General features: G+C 29.2%; 4 protein-coding genes across 6 annotated transcripts in view; 1 reads left to right on the forward strand and 3 right to left on the reverse strand.

Moving 5' to 3' along the window:
• Nucleotides 1-233: 233 nt before the first annotated feature.
• On the reverse strand, nucleotides 234-2,724 carry LOC122513319 (dimethyladenosine transferase 2, mitochondrial). Of its 2 annotated transcripts, XM_043629636.1 has the most exons (4): nucleotides 1,419-1,511; nucleotides 1,072-1,336; nucleotides 694-989; nucleotides 234-477 (listed from the first exon to the last, which is right to left on the reverse strand). In XM_043629636.1, exons 2-4 carry the CDS (start codon nucleotides 1,303-1,305, stop codon nucleotides 264-266), a joined length of 744 nt encoding a protein of 247 aa, XP_043485571.1. In that variant the 5' UTR covers nucleotides 1,306-1,336; nucleotides 1,419-1,511; the 3' UTR covers nucleotides 234-263. The 2 variants fall into 2 exon arrangements, with proteins under 2 accessions (XP_043485571.1, XP_043485570.1); XM_043629635.1 differs by having other exon boundaries at nucleotides 1,072-2,724.
• Nucleotides 2,725-2,959: 235 nt separating this feature from the next.
• LOC122513383 (set1/Ash2 histone methyltransferase complex subunit ASH2) lies at nucleotides 2,960-6,539 on the forward strand. The gene is made up of 11 exons (XM_043629705.1): nucleotides 2,960-2,995; nucleotides 3,228-3,380; nucleotides 3,469-3,647; nucleotides 3,708-3,880; nucleotides 4,121-4,295; nucleotides 4,944-5,152; nucleotides 5,233-5,410; nucleotides 5,519-5,663; nucleotides 5,735-5,870; nucleotides 5,951-6,202; nucleotides 6,283-6,539. Exons 1-11 carry the CDS (start codon nucleotides 2,973-2,975, stop codon nucleotides 6,385-6,387), a joined length of 1,728 nt encoding a protein of 575 aa, XP_043485640.1. The 5' UTR covers nucleotides 2,960-2,972; the 3' UTR covers nucleotides 6,388-6,539.
• Nucleotides 6,477-7,812, reverse strand: LOC122513385 (bolA-like protein DDB_G0274169). Of its 2 annotated transcripts, none has more exons than XM_043629706.1 (4): nucleotides 7,598-7,812; nucleotides 7,274-7,491; nucleotides 6,758-6,826; nucleotides 6,477-6,641 (listed from the first exon to the last, which is right to left on the reverse strand). In XM_043629706.1, the coding sequence occupies exons 1-4, from the start codon at nucleotides 7,632-7,634 to the stop codon at nucleotides 6,561-6,563; spliced, it is 405 nt and encodes a 134-aa protein (XP_043485641.1). In that variant the 5' UTR covers nucleotides 7,635-7,812; the 3' UTR covers nucleotides 6,477-6,560. The 2 variants fall into 2 exon arrangements, with proteins under 2 accessions (XP_043485641.1, XP_043485642.1); XM_043629707.1 differs by having other exon boundaries at nucleotides 7,638-7,810.
• A 5,298-nt stretch (nucleotides 7,813-13,110) lies between these two features.
• The window catches only part of LOC122513374 (serine/arginine repetitive matrix protein 2), a 205,319-nt gene continuing 198,920 nt past the window's right edge, over nucleotides 13,111-19,509 (reverse strand). Inside the window, 8 exon segments of the mRNA XM_043629696.1 lie at nucleotides 13,111-13,686; nucleotides 13,849-14,104; nucleotides 14,243-15,680; nucleotides 15,771-15,919; nucleotides 16,332-16,551; nucleotides 16,676-17,079; nucleotides 17,471-17,690; nucleotides 18,785-19,509. The exon segment at nucleotides 18,785-19,509 is cut by the window's right edge and continues 1,501 nt beyond it. Of these exon segments, the coding sequence (XP_043485631.1) occupies nucleotides 13,371-13,686; nucleotides 13,849-14,104; nucleotides 14,243-15,680; nucleotides 15,771-15,919; nucleotides 16,332-16,551; nucleotides 16,676-17,079; nucleotides 17,471-17,690; nucleotides 18,785-19,509 (3,728 nt within the window). The 3' untranslated portion in view covers nucleotides 13,111-13,370.

Genomic DNA, 19,509 nt, shown 5'->3' on the forward strand with positions numbered 1-19,509 from the left:
TAAGTTATGTGGCTCTCTAGAAATACGAATCTAATTTATCTATTTATTATATTAATCTTGAAAGTTAATTAAATCAATAAATTGGACAATTTTTAACAAAATTTATATCTTTATAAGTTAAAACTTTTTGCTGTAACTTTAAAGATGAAAAATATTATATATAGAGTATTCTTAGTTATTTACTGCAAAATTTTACAAAACGAAGATCTATAATAATAATAATTTACTTAAAATTAATGTTTTATTAATTGTTTATTTGTCAATTATATTTCCTTAACCTTGGTAGGTATATTGATTTGATTAAATAATTGTACGTAATTATGCGCACTGGATAGAAACATAGAACTTTTAAATTCCGGCCAGGATGTAAATTCTTTATAAAGATTAAAACATTCGATAGGTGTTAAATCTATAAAACGAGTAAATATACTGTAATTCATTCGTATTAATTTCAGTCCACATCCTGGTACCCATTTTCTGAAATATGACATTAATTATACATTATACATAGTAATTATATCATCTTAGAAACAAATAAAATAATTTGTAATCCCTTGTACTATAACAATGTATAAAACTCATACACTTTACAGCTCAAATCTAAGAAGCACGATAAATAGCACCAAAAAGCTCATTACGTTAAATCAAAGTACAAGGGATTTAATTAATTTTGTTTATATTTATTGCACTTACTCCAATTCGGGTATTACTCTTTTGTCTTGGTCTGTATAATGATATTTAAGAAAATACCAATAAGGTATTATTTCTTCTAATTTTAAATATTTATTGAAAAGTTCTGCTTTGGGTTCTATTTTAATAACTTTTAAGATCTCATGATCATGGATTTTGTTTTTATACCTTACTATTTTTTTTGCCCAAGGTATATACGATACTCTTTCTATATCACCTAAATATTTACAATTGAATAATATTTGATAGTTAATGTAAATGTAATGCAACATGGCTCTATTGCTACGGGAACTTAGACCCTAAAAAATACAACAAAAAATATCAATTATTATAGGAATATAGATTAATATCCAGTAGTCCGATAATTTGAAATATAATTACATTCCAAATAGATGGTGTTACCGCCATATAAAAAGATGGTCTTCCAAATTTCATACAACTGGTACGAAACACAATAGCCAATATTAAATGCTTAAAGAATTTCATATTAGTACATACTCCGATAACTTGCATGTATGTCGATTCATTTTCCCAAGGTATATCAGGGATACCATTTAATATTGTTTTTATTCTATTTGTGTTATTCTGTTGATCCATGAAATGTATTTTACCCATCTCAATTAAATTCGCGTTTCTTATATCGAGCCTATTAGGATATTTCGTTTGTAATTTATTTAACGTAGGATAAAAACAATGGTTTGTTTCATAAGCGTATATCTTTTTAATACCAGCTTCTAACAATTCTTCCGTTAATATACCTATCCCAGGATTACATTCCGCTACAAAGCTTATATCTTTGGAAAGATCATTAATTATCAATTGGACAAATTTTGTAGCTGTATTTTTTTCCATCAAATAGAAGATATCCAGTTTACCGGTTATTACTTTCATATATTTTCTAGGACAAATTTCACCTAGTTTGGGATTAATAATATTTACAAGATCTTCTATAGTCGTATGCTCTTTAAAATCACTCAACATCTTTTCTTTTCCTGTCTTAATTGCTATAGTTTCCAATTCATTTCTATCTATTTTATCATTATCAATATTATTTGCTGCGTTAAATGCAATGTTATTGCTGTTAGAGAACGATCGTGAATGATTTGCATATAAGCAAGATTTTGTATGCGTCAATAACATTGTTAAAGGTTTAATCCTTTCCATTTGTTTAATTAATGAAATTATAAAATTAATGCTTATCATTGCGCTCTTTTCGTATTATACAATTCTATAATAGCAAATTGCATTACATATAACTAAACTTTGTTTTAAAAATTAACAACGTCGATTGAACATATGTACAATAAAAGAACTGAAATCAATTCTATTTAATGAAATATTTTACAATTTATTAATTACGACGTATAAATACTATAATATATAACTTTTATAACTAATATATAACAACTGTGCAACTATGCTTATGTGATTTTAGGAAGGCCATAAGATATAATCTTATTTAATAAATTGTTGACATAAATTAAAAACTGACACAAATTTAACTGATTTCACATATATATATATATATTATTTTTCACGAATGTAGAAAACACTGTTTATTATTAATATAACCTATGTAAGTTTATAGATTAGAAAAAGTATTGTTTCTTTAATAGTAAACACATTTAAAACTCCATCGAATGTTTCTTTGAAAGAAGATTAGTATTTCTATAGAATGTAATACATTATTAATTAATTAATTAAATAAAAAATTGACATTTCTAATCTTAAAACTCATACAAATCAGCACGTAAACTTTGAAGGTAAGAATATAAAACTATTTACATTTGAGGTTAATACTAACAAAACGTGGGAATATTTTCGAAATTCATCACCAGATAGCGCGATGATCACTGATGTTTCTTTATCGATGCAACACTGACCAATGAACTGCTTTGTATTTACAATGATATTATAGGTGTGTCAGAGACACTCCTGTTGCATTTGTAATTTATATTTTGTCCACGCTTGTCGCTGCAGTCGCGCATGCGTCGGATGCAAATTAATGTGAATAGCTTTAACAATGCGCAGACGCATTGTAAACACATGATAAAAAATATTTTGCAATTATGAAAATATCATTTAGCGTTATTATAAATATACCATATTTTTGATAATAAATGTTTTATGTATATATATCTACGTAATAATATTTTAGAAAATTATTTCGAAAATAAAAATTTGTTATTTTTAATCAATAAAAGTTATTCTCACTGATCAAATTTATTTCATTGCATATTAAAAATAAAAAAAAAATAAGATAAATTATAATTGCAAAAACAATGGCAGAAGAAAAAGTAGAAAGGTAATTTTATTTAATAATTAATTTATATTTTTCTTTTCTTTTCATTCTCTAAATTAAAATTACTTTTGTTTTGTTTCTATTTTCATCATTATAGGTTAAAATCTTAAATATCAATTATCTTTTTTTTTTCCCGCCATGATAATATTTATTATTATTACTTTTTAAATGCAAATATATATATAAATATATATATATTTATTGTTTAATTAATGAAATTATTTTTTTTTTGCAGCGATAAGATGGAGAATGTGCAAGCCGTTAGTGTAGACGATAAAATGAAAGTTAAACCAGACGACAAGAATAGACAGAAACCGCAAAAGCCAGCAGAACCAAATGACAAAATTAACAATCGGAGTAATAATAACGAATCTGGAAATTGTTATTGGTAATCTAAATGCAACTTGTATTATAAAAGAAAATTATGATGCAGCATTTGTATATGTATATTAAAACATTTATCTTTTTTTTTATAGTGGAAAAGAAAGAAATCTAAACATCGCAGAATTATTATGTGCCAGTTGTTCGAGGTGGTTTCACGAATCTTGTATTGGATATCAATTAGGCAAATTAGTTCCTTTCATGATGAATTATGTTTTTATGTGTAAAAATTGTTCGCCTACCGGATTAGAAAGTTTCAAAAAAAATCAAGCTCGTAAGTATGTCTATATAAATTGATTTTTTAAATTATATTAATGGTTAATGTTGTTTTCAGCATTTCCTCAAATGTGCGTAACAGCTATAGCTAATTTATTACAAATTTGTCAAAAAGAAAGCGAACAGAGAACAATGTTTCATAAGGAAAAAGATATAATACCTTTCATCGAATGTCATTGGGAAAGTATGACAACAATGCCTCGTAGAGTCACAAATTCTTGGCATGTTACAGTAAGTTAATGCTAAAACATTTCAATTTAAAGTTAAACTTTTACAGTACTTTTTACAATTTCACATAAATATTATTTAACATTAGTGACCGACAATAAACTTTACAGAGAAAGCTGAACAGAAGAAGCTTGGCGCTTAATGCGTTACAAATTTTATCACTTTTTTTCATATTGCTTTTGTATATTCCATTTGGAAGGTATTAAAAATTAAATTTATCATTTTATACATTTGTAATTGTAGATACACAGAGCGTTAATGAAAGATATTGGTACATTATTTACCGTGGATGAAAGTAGTACAGAAGGCCCACTATTTGGGCTTGCAAACCCAGATCTTATGTTAATTAAACCTAATTATGAAGCAATGATTAAGGGAGGTCATTTAAAAGTTACTGAAATGGGTGTTCAACATGTTGGTAAGTAAATTATCATTATTTTTTTTAATATAAGGTTTCTCAAATTTTCCACTCCATGATTCCCCATTTATTCGACTTTGTACTGTTTTTTTTCATTATCATAAATTCACAGACATTCTATACATGTAGCGTTGCTAAATAAACTGGTTTTCAATTAATTTCAATTCTGTTCTAAGACATTTACAATAAAATATATAAAATAAAAATAAAATAAAATATATAAATATATATTTTTTTTTAATTATGTGAATAAAATATAATAATGAACAAAACCTGTCATACTATCTTTCTTAAGTTGAGATACACTAGTAAGCTTAATGTTAACATACATATATATGTATATCTTATCTTATCAAAGAAATCACTACTACAATATCACATAACAAGCTACTAATAAGAGTAATGTGTAGATCAAATAGTTTAACATTCAAAATAAATTTTGTATAAAATTATTTTCTTGTGAAGAAAAAAGAATATAATTTTTTTATAAACAAAATATTTATAATTATTATTTATTTATGAAAATAAATATATGAAATTAATTGAATTTAATAGTTCACATAATAATAAACAAATTTTGAACAAATGACACAATAATTTAGCCCATTAAAAATTTAGTAATTAATTTTATTATCATGGAATATCAAGTGCCGCTAAGTGGAGGACTACGTGGTCGCAATGCAAAACGTAAACTACCTGGAGAAGGTGCAGGTGCTGGGCCTGGAAAAAAGGGGAGAAGTTCGGATATGGCAGCACCCAAATTACCAGCACATGGTTATCCTTTAGAACATCCTTTTAACAAAGATGGATACAGATATATACTCGCTGAACCAGATCCTCATGCACCTTTTAGACAAGTAGATAAAATCTAATTCTTTTTGATCGATTTTTTCAAATGTATACAATGTGTACGAATAATATATTGTTAATGTTATAGGAGTTTGACGAGAGTAGTGATTGGGCAGGTAAACCAATTCCTGGTTGGTTGTACAGACCTTTAAGTCCAAGCGCAGTATTGCTTGCTTTACATGATCGTGCTCCACAATTAAGGGTTTCTGAAGACAGATTAGCAGTCACCGGTGAAAAAGGATATTGCATGGTCAGAGCCACGCATAGTATGTATTATATATTTCTAATAAGAATTCAAGACTGCATATAATATAAATATATAACTCTAATCATAAATAAATGATATTTTTAACATTAATTTAAATTTATTTTAGGTGTATGTAAAGGAACTTGGTATTGGGAAGCAACAATTGAAGAAATGCCTGAAGGATCTGCCACTAGAATTGGATGGGCACAAGAATATGCTAATCTACAAGCACCGTTAGGCTACGACAAATTTGGATATTCCTGGAGATCCAGGTATGCGTTAAGATTTCTTCATCTACTTTTCTTTTTCTTATATATAATAAAATGTGTTTTTAATTTTACAGGAAAGGTACAAGATTTCATGAAAGTAGAGGAAAACATTATAGCAATAGTTATGGAGAAGGAGATACTTTAGGATTTCTTATATCTTTACCTGATACATATGATGCGTCGCATCTTCCAAATACATATAAAGACAGAGTAAATAAATGACTAAATCAATTTTATATTATTATTATATACATTAAATTATATAATAATTAATATGCATTGTAATTTAGCCATTAGTAAAATTCAAGAGTCATCTTTATTACGAGGAGAAAGATCAAGTACCAGAAGCATTAAAAGCTTTGAAATCTCTATCGGGAAGTAAAATAGTGTATTACAAAAATGGTGTTAATCAAGGAGAAGCTTTTATAGATATCAACAGAGGAGCATATTATCCAACTGTTTCAATACATAAAAGTGCAACAGTTTCAGTCAATTTTGGACCTAATTTTAAATGTCCTCCTACCGATACCACTTTCCGTGGAGTAAGTATTAACATAATAATTGTATTTCAATTTGATATTATATTACATTTATATTATTAATAGTAACATGCCATTTACAGATGCATGATAAAGCAGAAGAAGCTATTGCTGAACAGTCTATGGCAGATATACTTTATCTGACCGAAAATGAGGGAAGATTAAGATTAGATACATTTTCCTTGTGACATTAATAATACATTTTATTTGTTTTTTTTTTTTTTTTTAATAATTATGATCCGTTCTTTAAAAATATATATTAAATTATTTTATTGAATTCTATTCGGTAGATATATATTTCAATTATCGTATGAAATATTATATACAATCTTTTTACGTACTATTACATACAATATAATCATTACTTTCCGAAACCTCCTCTGCATGCAGGACTGGACGTTAAAGTTTTGTCACTTTCTTCCCATTGTTCAGGTGTCTTAGCCTTTTTGTTTTAAACAAGATTATTTTAATAATTCGAAACGAAATCAATCAATCAATCAATCAATCAATCATATTTCAACATTTTAAAAGTATTATATATAAATAATGAAAACTTACTACAATGGAAAGCGCGTGTATATCATGTTGTAATTCAAGTTTTAATAAATCATGTACCATACGGTGACGCTGAATCAAATTAAATATTGTCTAATATTAATAATGATTTATAATAAAAATAAATTGATTGAATAATATCGAAATTATATCTAATACATCTTATTTATTTCGTCGACTTAAGTATAGCAATTTTATTGAAATATACAGGGTATCCTGTAACTGATGGTATAAGCAAACATAAGGGGTTGAATTATATATGAAAAATTCAATCGAAAATGTAAAATACAATTTATTCTTACAAGGCTTTGTTTTTTTTTGCTATTTTATTACTTTTGGATATTTCAAAATATCACTTTTATGTTTTGCTTGCTGCTTGCTTGTATCACTAATTACAAGACATTCTGTATTTTAAAAATCTTATGAGCAAAATATGAAAAGTAAGAAGTATAGTACTGAATATGGCATGCGGCTCAGTTTATTATATCATAGCGCAAGAGATTAATGTTGTATTCTTACCGTAAGCAAAGGTTTGTCGTTGAACTGTTTGGATACAACAATTACTTTAAAATGTGTTTCCGAGCCTTTAGGTACATTGTGCATGTAAGATTCATTAATGACATCGATGAAATATGGGTCTAATGATTCTTTCAGTTTCTTTCTTATTGATGACTCTATTGGTTTGGTTTGGGTTATACTACTCATTTTTTGTAACAATATGTTCTTAAATATATTATCTACAATAGAAAATATCTAGTATATAATAATTTTTCTTTTGTTCATATAGAAGTATATATATAAATTATTCTGTAAAGCTAAAACACTTGAAAATGATTGACTCACTTTGACAAAATCTAATATTAAAGATGTTTTTAATCATTACCGTTACGTGAAATATTTATTAAGTTAAAATTAAGCAACTATGAGATTAAATGCAAGAAACACAATTTTAAATCACTTATATTATCACGATTTTTGCCATTAAATTGTGACATTTAAAATTCGATATAAAACTTCCGGCCATGTTGGAATTTGGAAATCAGTGGCACCCTCTGGAAAGAAATACGTGTACTATCATGACACACCGATTATCGACCGATATCGATGTTTGGTACCCTCTGGAAAGTAATACGTGTACTATCGATATCGGTCGATAATCGGTGTTTCATGATAGTACACGTATTACTTTCTAGAGGGTGCCACTGATTTCAAAATTCAAAATAATTATGTATAATTTATTACACATATATATATAATATAAATAAAACTCCATATTAGGTGCATTCAACATGCATCATAGATACACCAGTAATCTAATTAAGAAAGCCAATTAATTAATAGTAAATTCCTTTAAAATACTCAAAAACGAACATATTTAATAATAATTTATATTAAAAGCAATACTACGAAAATCTATTTTAACTGAAATATTAAACATCCATACTATTTCATATTTGATGCACAGTATAGTTCCTACAGCAATGGTACTTCTTAATATATAAAAAGATTAACAACAAATTAAAAATAATAATAACAATCAAAGAGACAAGGTGTTTCATAATATAAACATTTTTCTTATTCAAACTTATGTTCTTACATTTACACAGTACAAAAAATTATACTCAGACCTGCCGGCCCGCGGTTCATAACTTGCTATGACTGAGGGGCGGCCGGTGGTGGGGTGGTACGGGACTCTGGGGGTGGATTTTACTTTTTAGGATATCTTTTTTTTTTCTCTTTTTTTTCCCTCATCGTTCCTCCCTTCTCCGGGTTATTTTTTTCTTTTTTTTTCTTTAAAGAGCTGTACACGTAAATTCATCCATTCCGTTATAATATTCCGCCCCCAAACGCGGCCCCATTGTGTTTGTTTGTTTTTTTTTTCTTTTTGTTTTTTTTTTTTTAATTATTTTCGTGCTTTCTCCGGCTTCCACTATTTTTTACGCTCTTGTAAGAGACACAGGTATATCTCATCGCACAGCAGACACACGTATTACCACACGTACACGCACGCATACACACATACACAACACACACACAACATACGTATCCCTAAGGGTTTTTTCGCACACACATATACAAGTGCATTCGACTTTTATTTACTTGTTTTTTTTCTTCTCTTCTTTCTTCTTCTTCTTTTTTTTATTTTTTTTTTTTTAATTATTAATAATATTACGCTCACATTTTCTCTCTCTCTTTCTCTCCCTCTCTCTCTCTCTCTCTCTCTTTCTCTCTCTCTCTCATATAACCGTGCTCGGCCGCGATATATTTAGCAACATTTAGATATCGTATTTTTCTTCGGGTATTTTTATAATATTTAATCGTAGTAATGGTAGTAATTATAATAATAATAATTAATGGTATAATGGACTATCTACCTAGACGCATTGAGTGTAATATTTACTTTTACTTTTTTAATTGTAACCCTCTTTCAATCTTTTTATTTTCATTTTCGTGTTTTACGAGTAGTGTTTCATCCTTACTTCTTCCTCTTCATCTTCTTCAACTTAATTCTAAAATTTATCTTTCGTTTTTTATTTAATTTCGTATTTATATATGTATATGTATACATATATGTATGTATAAATGTATATTTACACGTAGCAAGAGAACAAATAATAATAATAATAATAATAATAATATTAATAATATTAATAATATTAATAATAATAATAATAATAATAATAATAATAATTATTACAATATTAATTGATTAGGTTGGCCAATAAATACGAGCAGTTTTTTTATTCTAAGTAAAGTAAACGACACAAACTGCATTAACTTATTGGCCAGTCTAAACAATAATTAATTAATTACGTATAATATTATTAATAATAATAAAAAAAAGGAAAAAAAAAAGAAAATAATAATAATAATAATAATAATAATAGTAATAATAATAATTATAATAATAATAATAATAATTATAATAATAATAATAATAATAGCTTTGCTTTTAGCAATAATACACCTAATACGTCTTTTGTTACTTTATACAATGTTCTTTCTTCTAAATCGATAAAAGTGTAATTTGTTGCTGTTGTTTGTTTGTTTGATACATATTATCATCCCTCATAATATTAACGCACTTAGTAATACTACGATATTTAAGATTTATTCATTAAATATTATTATTATTATTATATCGAGTCGTTGTATGCTAGAAAAATGTTGAGATCAAAGAAATTGCGGATTTTTCAAGATTTTACTTTGCTTTAACTTATTCTTCTTCTTCTTTTTCTTTTTCTACCCCCTTTTCCTCCTTTTATTTTTTTTGTTTTTAATTATTTCTTTACCATTATTTTTTCTACTTCACTTTTCCTTCTATTCACCGAGTCCGTTAATCAATTAATTAATTAATCATTTGACCATCTTTCAAAAAAAAAAAAAAAATAAACAAAACAAGAACTATAACTTTTGTCGGAAGTATTTTTTAATTTTTTTTTTTATTTTATTCATTTATTATTTACTTATTTATTAATTTACTTCTTTTTTCTTGTAATAAATTGCGACCCGCGATAAAAGATTTGTTTGTTTGTTTTAGTCGCGATTTTCTTTTTTTTCTTTTAAAAACATCTATAAATATACAATGGCGTTTCTTCCTTTCTTTTTCTTCTTGAAGAAGTTCAAAATGGAGTCTGAATTGTTCTTATTATAATTATCGTAATAATCATTATACGCTCGGATTATACAAGGAATTTTAGTTTCTTTTAGTTTTCTATTTTAACGATTAAAAGACGGAAATAATTGTTTTACAGTTTACGTATTAATTAACGTAAACGTAGCCGCTGCATTTTAACGCGACCGACGATTTGTTGTTGTTGTTGTTGTGTTGGTTTTTATAGTGATTTGTTTGACGCAAAATTGTGTGGTTTCTTTTTTTCACAGTGATAGGAACTCCCCTCCCTACCCCTCTGCCCAGTCATCTGCAGCAATTATCTGTTTTTAGTTGTTCTTGTTTAATTTAATCATTTGCTTCCTTTTCCTGTTGCTTTTTTTTTTCTTTTTTTTTTTTTTTTTTTTTTTTTTTTTTAAATTCTTCTCTACACACACCTACGTATATGAGATTAAACAATTTATGCGTACGCACATTTGTTTTAATTCGATGTCCATATTCACATCATCATCATTCAACATTGGCACTTTGAAAGTTATTACATTAGTTTAATTTTCTTTTTTTGGTTCTTTCATTTCATTTCTTCTTTTCTTTTCTTTTCTACTTTTTTTCAAATAATATTACAGCATTATTATGATATTAATTACATTATCGTTAACTGGTTTTTCTTTTTTTGTTTTACTTTACAAATTTTATATTATCGAATAGACATGGTTCGGGTAATTTGATAAAAAATAAAAAATCTCTTTTTGCTAATTCACACCCTTCCCACCCCTCCTGTTTTTTAGTATCCTTGAATTTGGGATGATCATAAAACAAAGTTAATCCATCTAATTTTGATAATACAATACGCAATTATATATTGTGTACTTTTATTACTCTTGTCTGTCATTTTTCTAATCTTTCTTGTTCTATTTAGATGTTCGAATAAGCGAATAATAATAATAATCACCAAAAGTATTATATTCTTGAATTTATCTATCCTTCCCACCCACCTCCTCGACGACGATTATTACTTTCACGTTTTAAAGTATGTTGTATGCATGTATGTATGCATGTATGCATCTATTGTTTTTTAGTCGACAGATTAAGTTTGTAGAGAAACAGGTACAAACAACACGATGTAAACACGTCAACCACGTACAATAAAATAAACACACAGATACACCACACACATCATACACACAGACAAAATATGCAGAGATGATAGACGCAAAATTTGTTGATCCTATTTTACACGTACATGCATTTATGTATTTTGTTTTGTGTTTCCAAAGTCAATCAATTAGGCAGTATTTTATTATCATGTCCTCTCATATACACACATATATATACATATATATATATATATGTATATATAATTTTATGTTGTTTATTTATATATATGTGGAGCACAATACAGAGAAGCGAGAAAAATATGATCAAATGAACTCTCCTCGAGTTTGAAAAGATTATCATTATCATTATCATTATTATTATTTATTTAATTATGTATTTGTTAATTATTTATTATTATTATTATTATTATTATTATTATTATTATTATTATTACTATTATTATTATTATTATTATTATTATTCACTACCGAAAGCACCGAATTAAGATGGGAGCACACGATAATGAAACTCAAATGTTTTAATCTCAGCAACGAGAGTCTGCTAACAATTTAATCAAACAAATTAATTGCACAAAGGTATGTATTATTATTATTATTATTATTATCATCATCATCATCATCATCATCACCATCGTAATCATCATAAGCATCATAAGCATCATCATCATCATCACCATCATCATCATCATCATCATCATCATCACCATCATCATCATCATCATCATCATCATCACCATCATCATCATCATCATCATCATCATCATCATCATCATCATCATCATCATCATCATCATTATTATTATTCATGATAATTATCAGATATCTTTATCATCATTCATTATCTTAATCATTCTTATTATTAATAATTCTAAATTCTAGACAAAATCTCATTAAAGATTCTATTTAGGATTCTTAATAGATACGATAACCGATTATCTACATTTATATATGACATAGAGACATTGTTTAGTCTGTATTGAATACAGGCACGATAATTATTAATTACAAATAACGGTATGATATCCAAAGTCCTGTTGGTATCACAATCTTAAAATCCGCGGAGACCGGGGTATTTATTTTTACGGTTTTATTTTCGATCCCGAGAGATCCGACATTAATTTTATTTTATTTTATTTTATTTTATTTTAATTTATTTATAAAAAAAACCGTTCAATGGAAAAACTCTTACGATAGACTTCATTGTCCATTCCGTAGAGCGTTTTTCTTCGAAAAAAAAAAAATATTAAAAGAAAGTAATAAGTGTAATAGGAATAATAATAATAAAAAATAATAATTACAAAAACATTAAAGAGAAAATAGAAGTAGAAGTAGAAGAAGAAGAAGAAGAAATAAAAGAAAAATGGAAGTATCAAACGAAATTATTAATAACGAATAAACCTCAGTGTTATTGGCTCAGCCAATGTTTCTCTCTAGAAAAATTAAACGCGAGTTTATACCTTCAAATATCACAACAAATTCTTTTCTTACATCACTGCTTTTCTTCCCCTACCTATCTAGTTATCCATTTATATTTATATTTAATTAATTAATTAATTAATTATTTATTCGGAGTTCATTATTCCCGATAATCTTCTCTCTTTCTCTATCTTTGTTTGTTCTCATTCTTTTCTTAAAATGTGTTGAGCATTAAAAAAAAAATCTTACTCTCTCTTTCACACACACCGCGCAGCAACACATCTTCCCTTTCGTTCTTGCTTTATCTCCATTGTAAATCTTGTTTTTAGAAAAATGGCGAAGCATATGTAACTTCTAAAATCGCGCATATAAAAACGCGAATTTTTATTTGTTTGTAATTAATATATATTAAAAGACAATGATTTTCACATTCCATGGATCTTTAAAGATCACGACGAGGGGCCTATGGCTACGTTTCTTCTTTAATCTTCGTTTCATTACCGGTTTTAGTTTTGGCAATGGTCTCTTCTTTAGCATTAGCTAACACCGTTAAAGAATCTTTAACAGCGTGATATATAATGTTTTTAATTTGTAACTTATCTTCATGATTGGTATGGGAATCGGATAATTCACGAAATTCTTGTGTTAGATGGAAACAATGTGACACGTTCTCCGGTGATACAAAATCTTCTGCCACTTTGATACAGTTGTGTAAATTTCTAACTTGATGTGGTGCACCCGCTGGCACAAAAACGGCATCTCCAAGACATTGTACGATTGCGTATCTGTAATAATTAAAAATACAAATATATTTAAATAATTTAGCATTCATATTCAAAAGTTTATACACACATATATATATATATATATATATATGTAGAAAATTATAATTGTGACTAGTATAAGAGTTGAAAGGGATTAAATTTGAATAAATGAAACAAACTTACCCTTCGACACCGTATTCGCGATACAATCGTTCCCGCAAAGGACCATCCAAGTAATAACTTTGATCGTGTATAGGATCATGATGTGGTTCTAATCGTGCACCACGTTCCAATGCTACTGCATTTAATAAGTCACGTATTTTATCAGCATCGCGAGCCGCATAAATATGCCACAATGCTCCTGGTGCTTCACCGCGTTCACGAACACGACGACGCGTCAGAATATCACAGCCTGCTTCGTCAATAGCTCTTAATGCCTCTGTAATTTATAAACGTTAATATTATCATTTAAAACATTTAACATTGATTCAAGTTATGTATAAATAATGTTCAAATAATTACATATATTGTCTTGTTTTCTAGAATAATTAAATTCTATAATAAAACATAAATTTACCTTTGACGTGTTCATCATTATCGGCATCTTTAGGAATACCAACATATACCATCACGTTAACCGCATCAGAAATGTCCAAATGTAAATTGGTAGTACCTTTGTTAGGATAAAGTGCGGAACCATATGCGTTATACATTTTAGGACCCAAATCTGGTCTTACAAAACAATCAGGTAAATGACTCGCTAAATTCAATCTACCATGTCGATGAGTGTATTCCAACAATGGTAATGCTTTCATTAAATCAATAAAACGCGTCGACAACAATTCAGCAAAATCATCGCCAGGCGGCCAGTCTTTCAATTTCAATAACATATGATTTCCCCTCTCGTCTTTAAGTCGTTTGGAAAAGTGTTCAAAACCTTCCCAGAATTTTCTCATTGGTTGATTCGGTACCAAGTTACCGGTCATACAATTGATAAGATCATTTTTCTTATCCCCGAAATCTCTGGCAAATGAATCGGGATGCCAAAGATCCATGTCCAGAGATTTAGCTACGTCCGATACTATGACCGGCTGTCCGCGTTTCCATTGGTCTTGGAAAATTCTATAATTGTTTGGATTGTTCGGATCGTTTAACCTTAACAATTTACCGTCGCATAGCCAGGAATGTGGTACATCTGGATATAAACTTTTACTTTCGGTTAATGTCATGATTCTTATCGGTAATGGTTCTCTACCCCTTTGAGTCCATTTATATCTGCGTACAAAGTGTTTCAATTCTCTTGGTTTCTCGTCGTCATCCAATCCGCTTTCTCTTTCCTTAGTTACCGTATGCTCGATAACACTGGTTATTACTTCGTCAAGTGTATCCATTTTAGATTTTTTACCAGATTTAGTCATATTATTATGAGTGTTTGTACCGGATGCTGAATTGGTATTACTAGTGTTATTAGTCGGTGAATTAGATCTGGATCCATTACCATTGGATTTGTGGGATGGCCTTATTAACAATTCTCTCAAGGTAGAATAATTACCGTCACGATCTTCATCCGAATCCGAACTTGAACCACTTTCATTCTTATCTTGATTTTGCAATGCCACATCTGCCAACCAATTTAAAGGTGAATTTTTATCTTCCCCATTAACTTTGTTTTCCGATGCACCGTTGGATTCATTTATCTTCTTTTCCTCTTTGGGTTCTTGCTTAATGTTACCATTAAGAACAGGAACGGTTTCTCCTTTAATTAAATTTCTTAAACTTTCGTTTGGTTGACCAGGTGAAACAAAAGAACAACCACAATGCTGAGGGATTCCCCATTCTGATCTACACTCATGAAGACGTTGTCCAAGCCGTAGCAGACTATCTCCAGCTATTATTTGCGTTAGCATTAGTCTTTCTGGTTCGTGAGCTTGTCTGTTCGTACACAGTAACCATGAAAAATCATCCCTGTCTTTGCCGCTTTCACCCCATATTTTAATTGTTCCATTTTTACGTCCCTAAAAAAAGAATTGTTTTTATTTATTTATTGATTTATTTTTCCCGTGAAAGTGTACAATACATTTATTAAAGTTTTGTTTTTTTTTTACCTTATAACAATCGATGCATACGACAAATCCACATTTCCTACAAGCCCAATGGTAATTGAAAAGTGTTGTTTCGCATACATCGCATAATTCTCTTACTCCTGGTAGGACTCTCTTCCATGCTACTGTTCCGTCTGTAATTCCCGCACTCACTATGAAGAGTAAAATAAACAACGAATACATAAAGCGTGTAAACATGCGAACAAATTAAAATTAATAATAACTCAGCCAAAAATTCATACAATTGCGAAATAAACACAAAAATTAACATAATGTAATACTTAAAAGACAACAATAATGATATCATGCAAATATAATTGCTGTACGATATATTTAATTGTTTTTTTTTTTTTTAAATAAATGATAATATTAAATTAATATTGCATACTATCAGGGTTAAAAAGCTCTTTGTGTAATGTTTATCATGGTTATCAACTTTTTTTTTTCATCATGTATGCATAATAGTGTATGTTTGATAATATCGAGACAAATAAATAAATTAAATTAAACTTAGACAAATTTAAATCTAAACAATATGTATGTAAGTATTGATGTGATATTAACCTTCAGCCATATGTTCTTGAAGTGCATCCTTTTCTTGATGTAAGAGATCGCAAAATTGATCTCCTACTTGTCGAAGAAGTCTGTGTGCTGTCTCTAAGTCTAGATCTCCTTTGATAACTTTATCTAATTTATCTTTATCGTTGTTTTTTTCTGATTTATCATCTTTACTATTGCCCGAGTCCTGATTATCTTTTCCCGGCAACCATAAGCGTAGATCTTCCTGCAACAGCACAGTGGTATCCGTTATCAATCACACTCCTGCAGAAGGATGATGAATCAAATTTTCAGACGGTGCGCGTTAATAAAAATAATTCAATAAACGAATAATAAAAAAAGAAATTTACCTCGGAAGTATCTTTGTGCGGGTCGCTGAATCCAGCGATAGCCAATTGTCCATTTTTTGTATATCGTAATCTGCGAAATGCGAAGAATCTACAGAAGACATTTTGAGGAAGATTTTTAAGTCCGTTAGTAATGGCGTGCCGACATTCACGACACTTGGCTAATTTAGGTGCGGCGTAGAAACAAATATCGTCTTGCAACCAGCTTTGACCCGTCTTCTTTAACTGTGACACGGCTGGTCTTCGTATAGGACCACCACTTCCACCTGGCCCATTGTTACCACCACTTGTGCTATCATCTCTACGTTCTTTTTTTTGACGCGGTTGTTGATCTTCTCCTCCTGTATCGTTGTTACCTTTAGTAGTCTTTGGTCTTCTCCCTCTTTTCCTGAGTTTATTATTATTTTCTATGCAAACAAATGAGAGTAGAATATTTAATAATAATAATACAATATCTATTAAATATTTTAATAATTATATTATAACTAATATCAGGGTTAAAAAGCTCTTTGTGTAATATTTATCACGGTTATCAACTTTTTATTATCATCATATATATAACATAACAGCTAAAGTTTAATAATAACAAGAAAAATATATATTTAAGAAATAAACTACGTTAAAGTGAATAAAATTACCAAAAATATCAAATTAATTTGCTTCTTATTATTGACTTCCCATACAGCTTTTAAAGAAAGGAATAAATGTATGATCATGAAACGCGTATCACTTACCCTGCAAGTGAATAGTTAGTTCACCTGATGGGAAGTCCATTTACAACAAGCTACGTCAACTAACCGTTTCCAGAGGAATTGTTGGAATTGGCCGTGGTATGTCGCACTCTTGAAGTTGGTTGAACCGAGCCCAATTGTTCGCTATCGCTACCAGATCCAGCATCGCTTTCAGGGCTAGAATCACTTCCTGCTCCAGCCCCTACGCTTTGTTTCTCTTCTTTATGTCTCCGCTGATCTTCTGCGGCAGTTTGTTGCTTCCGTGCAGCTCCCTTCTTTCGTTTTACCTACCACAGGGCACAGATTATTAAGTAGTCAGGAAGTTCATGCTTTCGTACCTGCTATTAACGTAAAGCTACTAAATACAACTAAAAATATTTCTTAAACAAAAAAAAAATCAATCTAGTAGAAATTAATAATACATGTAAATAGCTTAAGAAACAGAGAACATATAAAAAAGAAATATAATGTAAATCTATACATATAATATATACACACGCACTCACGCATACATATACATATTCATACAAACGTATCCACGTATAGACCAACCCAAAGTATATAAATTCTTTTGAAAAAGTTCAAATAATCAATAAATTTTTATTGAAAATATAATTATGGATAATAAATTTGAATAATAAACATCTTTTAATATTATATTGAAGAAATACAAAGTAAATATACCGTAGAATCGATCACGTTCCGCGATAGAGGTTAAGTAAAGTGGCTATAGACGCATTGTTATAATTTACTATTATTTAAATGTATTACCATATTTATTTCTATAGAAACTTTGATATCACGTTCAATTAACAATAATTAACAACAATTAAATGTTATTTTAATGATATTATCTTTATAAATGAACAAAATCAACAACGGCTATATAACTGCTCGGAAATCACGTAGTCCACTGAGTTTTACAAGAAAATGGCGGCGCTCATGGTAGTGGCGCCCAATGGCGGTTAATTTAAATTTAACAAGTATCTGCAACCGTTCTTCCTGTCTGCGAAATACAAACAAATATAAATCGAAATATTTCGATTTTACGTTTAGATTATCGAAATTTAGTTATTTTTTAAACGCGAGTGCTTTATTTATTTCTTATGAAACATAATAATTGTTTATTTTCATATATTAAATATAAATCATGCGATATTCGTATAAAATATTGAGCAAATATCTAAAAAATATGATAACAATTTCATGCTAAAGATAAATAATAAAATGATAAATAAACTATAATAAATTATAATAAAATGTTTTCTAATTATACATTTTCTAAATAATATCTGATAAACATTATTCATATGTTTTATCGACAATCATTCAAAAAAAAAAAACAAATTAATAATAAGAACAATATGAAGATGATAGATACCTTGGTTGTTTTTCTCTTAGGCGGCGACTTTCGTTCAGTGTCGCTGCTGGATGAATCTTCTTGAAGATTTTTTACGTCAGTTGCATGACCGTTAAGAGGTTCCTTATTCGTTGTCTTACGACTTCCTTTTGCAGTGACTTTACTCTTGTTGATGCTGTTCACTGCCATACTACCGATATTGTAAATGGAATTAACGGCGCTGGGTAAACAGGTCGTAGTTGTAGTCGTGTTACTCGAATTCGAGCTTGGTTCGCGTTCTTTGTTATTGAGTGGTTGAGATGGTGCTTGAGAAATGTTGAGAGGTAAGGTAACACAGGAACCACTTCCAACCATGCCTGTTGTATCCTCGGTACCATCTTCGCCTGAATGCCTTTGAAGCCATGCCTTTTTTAATTTATGAACGGGATAGCTAGTACTGCTAGGTTGTCTCGGTGCTGGACTTTCGGATTTTTCATTATCGTTTGTGGTAGGATTAGTTTTGGCAGGTGTACCAGGAGCACTGGGTGCTGGACTGGGAGCCATTGATGGAGCTGGACTTGGTATAGGTGCTGGACTTGGTGCCGCACTAACATTGGTAGGATTAAAAGAGCTAACACTGCCGGTACTGGCTGGTCTAATCGAACCATCGCCACTGGCTGTCCTCGGTGCTGGACTTTCAGCGGCAACGGTACGTTCTTGAGAAAGCTGACAGTCGTTTGTAGGTTGCGACAATAAAGCCGCGGTAT

Source organism: Polistes fuscatus, unplaced genomic scaffold, assembly GCF_010416935.1.
Source record: "Polistes fuscatus isolate 324 unplaced genomic scaffold, CU_Pfus_HIC Scaffold12, whole genome shotgun sequence".
NCBI classification, from domain to species: Eukaryota; Metazoa; Arthropoda; class Insecta; order Hymenoptera; family Vespidae; genus Polistes; species Polistes fuscatus.

Bases quoted from the DNA above. Each gene is read 5' to 3' on its own strand.
- LOC122513319 (XM_043629635.1), bottom strand. From the start codon at position 1,893: ATGATAAGCATTAATTTTATAATTTCATTAATTAAACAAATGGAAAGG. The intron at 990-1,071 runs GTAATTATATTT...TGTATTTTTTAG, and splicing joins TAACACCATCTATTTGGAAT to GGTCTAAGTTCCCGTAGCAA. The intron at 478-693 runs GTAAGTGCAATA...GTCATATTTCAG, and splicing joins AGAGTAATACCCGAATTGGA to AAAATGGGTACCAGGATGTG.
- LOC122513383 (XM_043629705.1), top strand. From the start codon at position 2,973: ATGGCAGAAGAAAAAGTAGAAAG. The intron at 3,648-3,707 runs GTAAGTATGTCT...TGTTGTTTTCAG, and splicing joins TTTCAAAAAAAATCAAGCTC to CATTTCCTCAAATGTGCGTA. The intron at 6,203-6,282 runs GTAAGTATTAAC...TGCCATTTACAG, and splicing joins CCGATACCACTTTCCGTGGA to ATGCATGATAAAGCAGAAGA.
- LOC122513385 (XM_043629706.1), bottom strand. From the start codon at position 7,634: ATGATTAAAAACATCTTTAATATTAGATTTTGTCAAA. The intron at 6,827-7,273 runs GTAAGAATACAA...AATTTGATTCAG, and splicing joins ACGACAAACCTTTGCTTACG to CGTCACCGTATGGTACATGA. The intron at 6,642-6,757 runs GTAAGTTTTCAT...TAAAACAAAAAG, and splicing joins TACACGCGCTTTCCATTGTA to GCTAAGACACCTGAACAATG.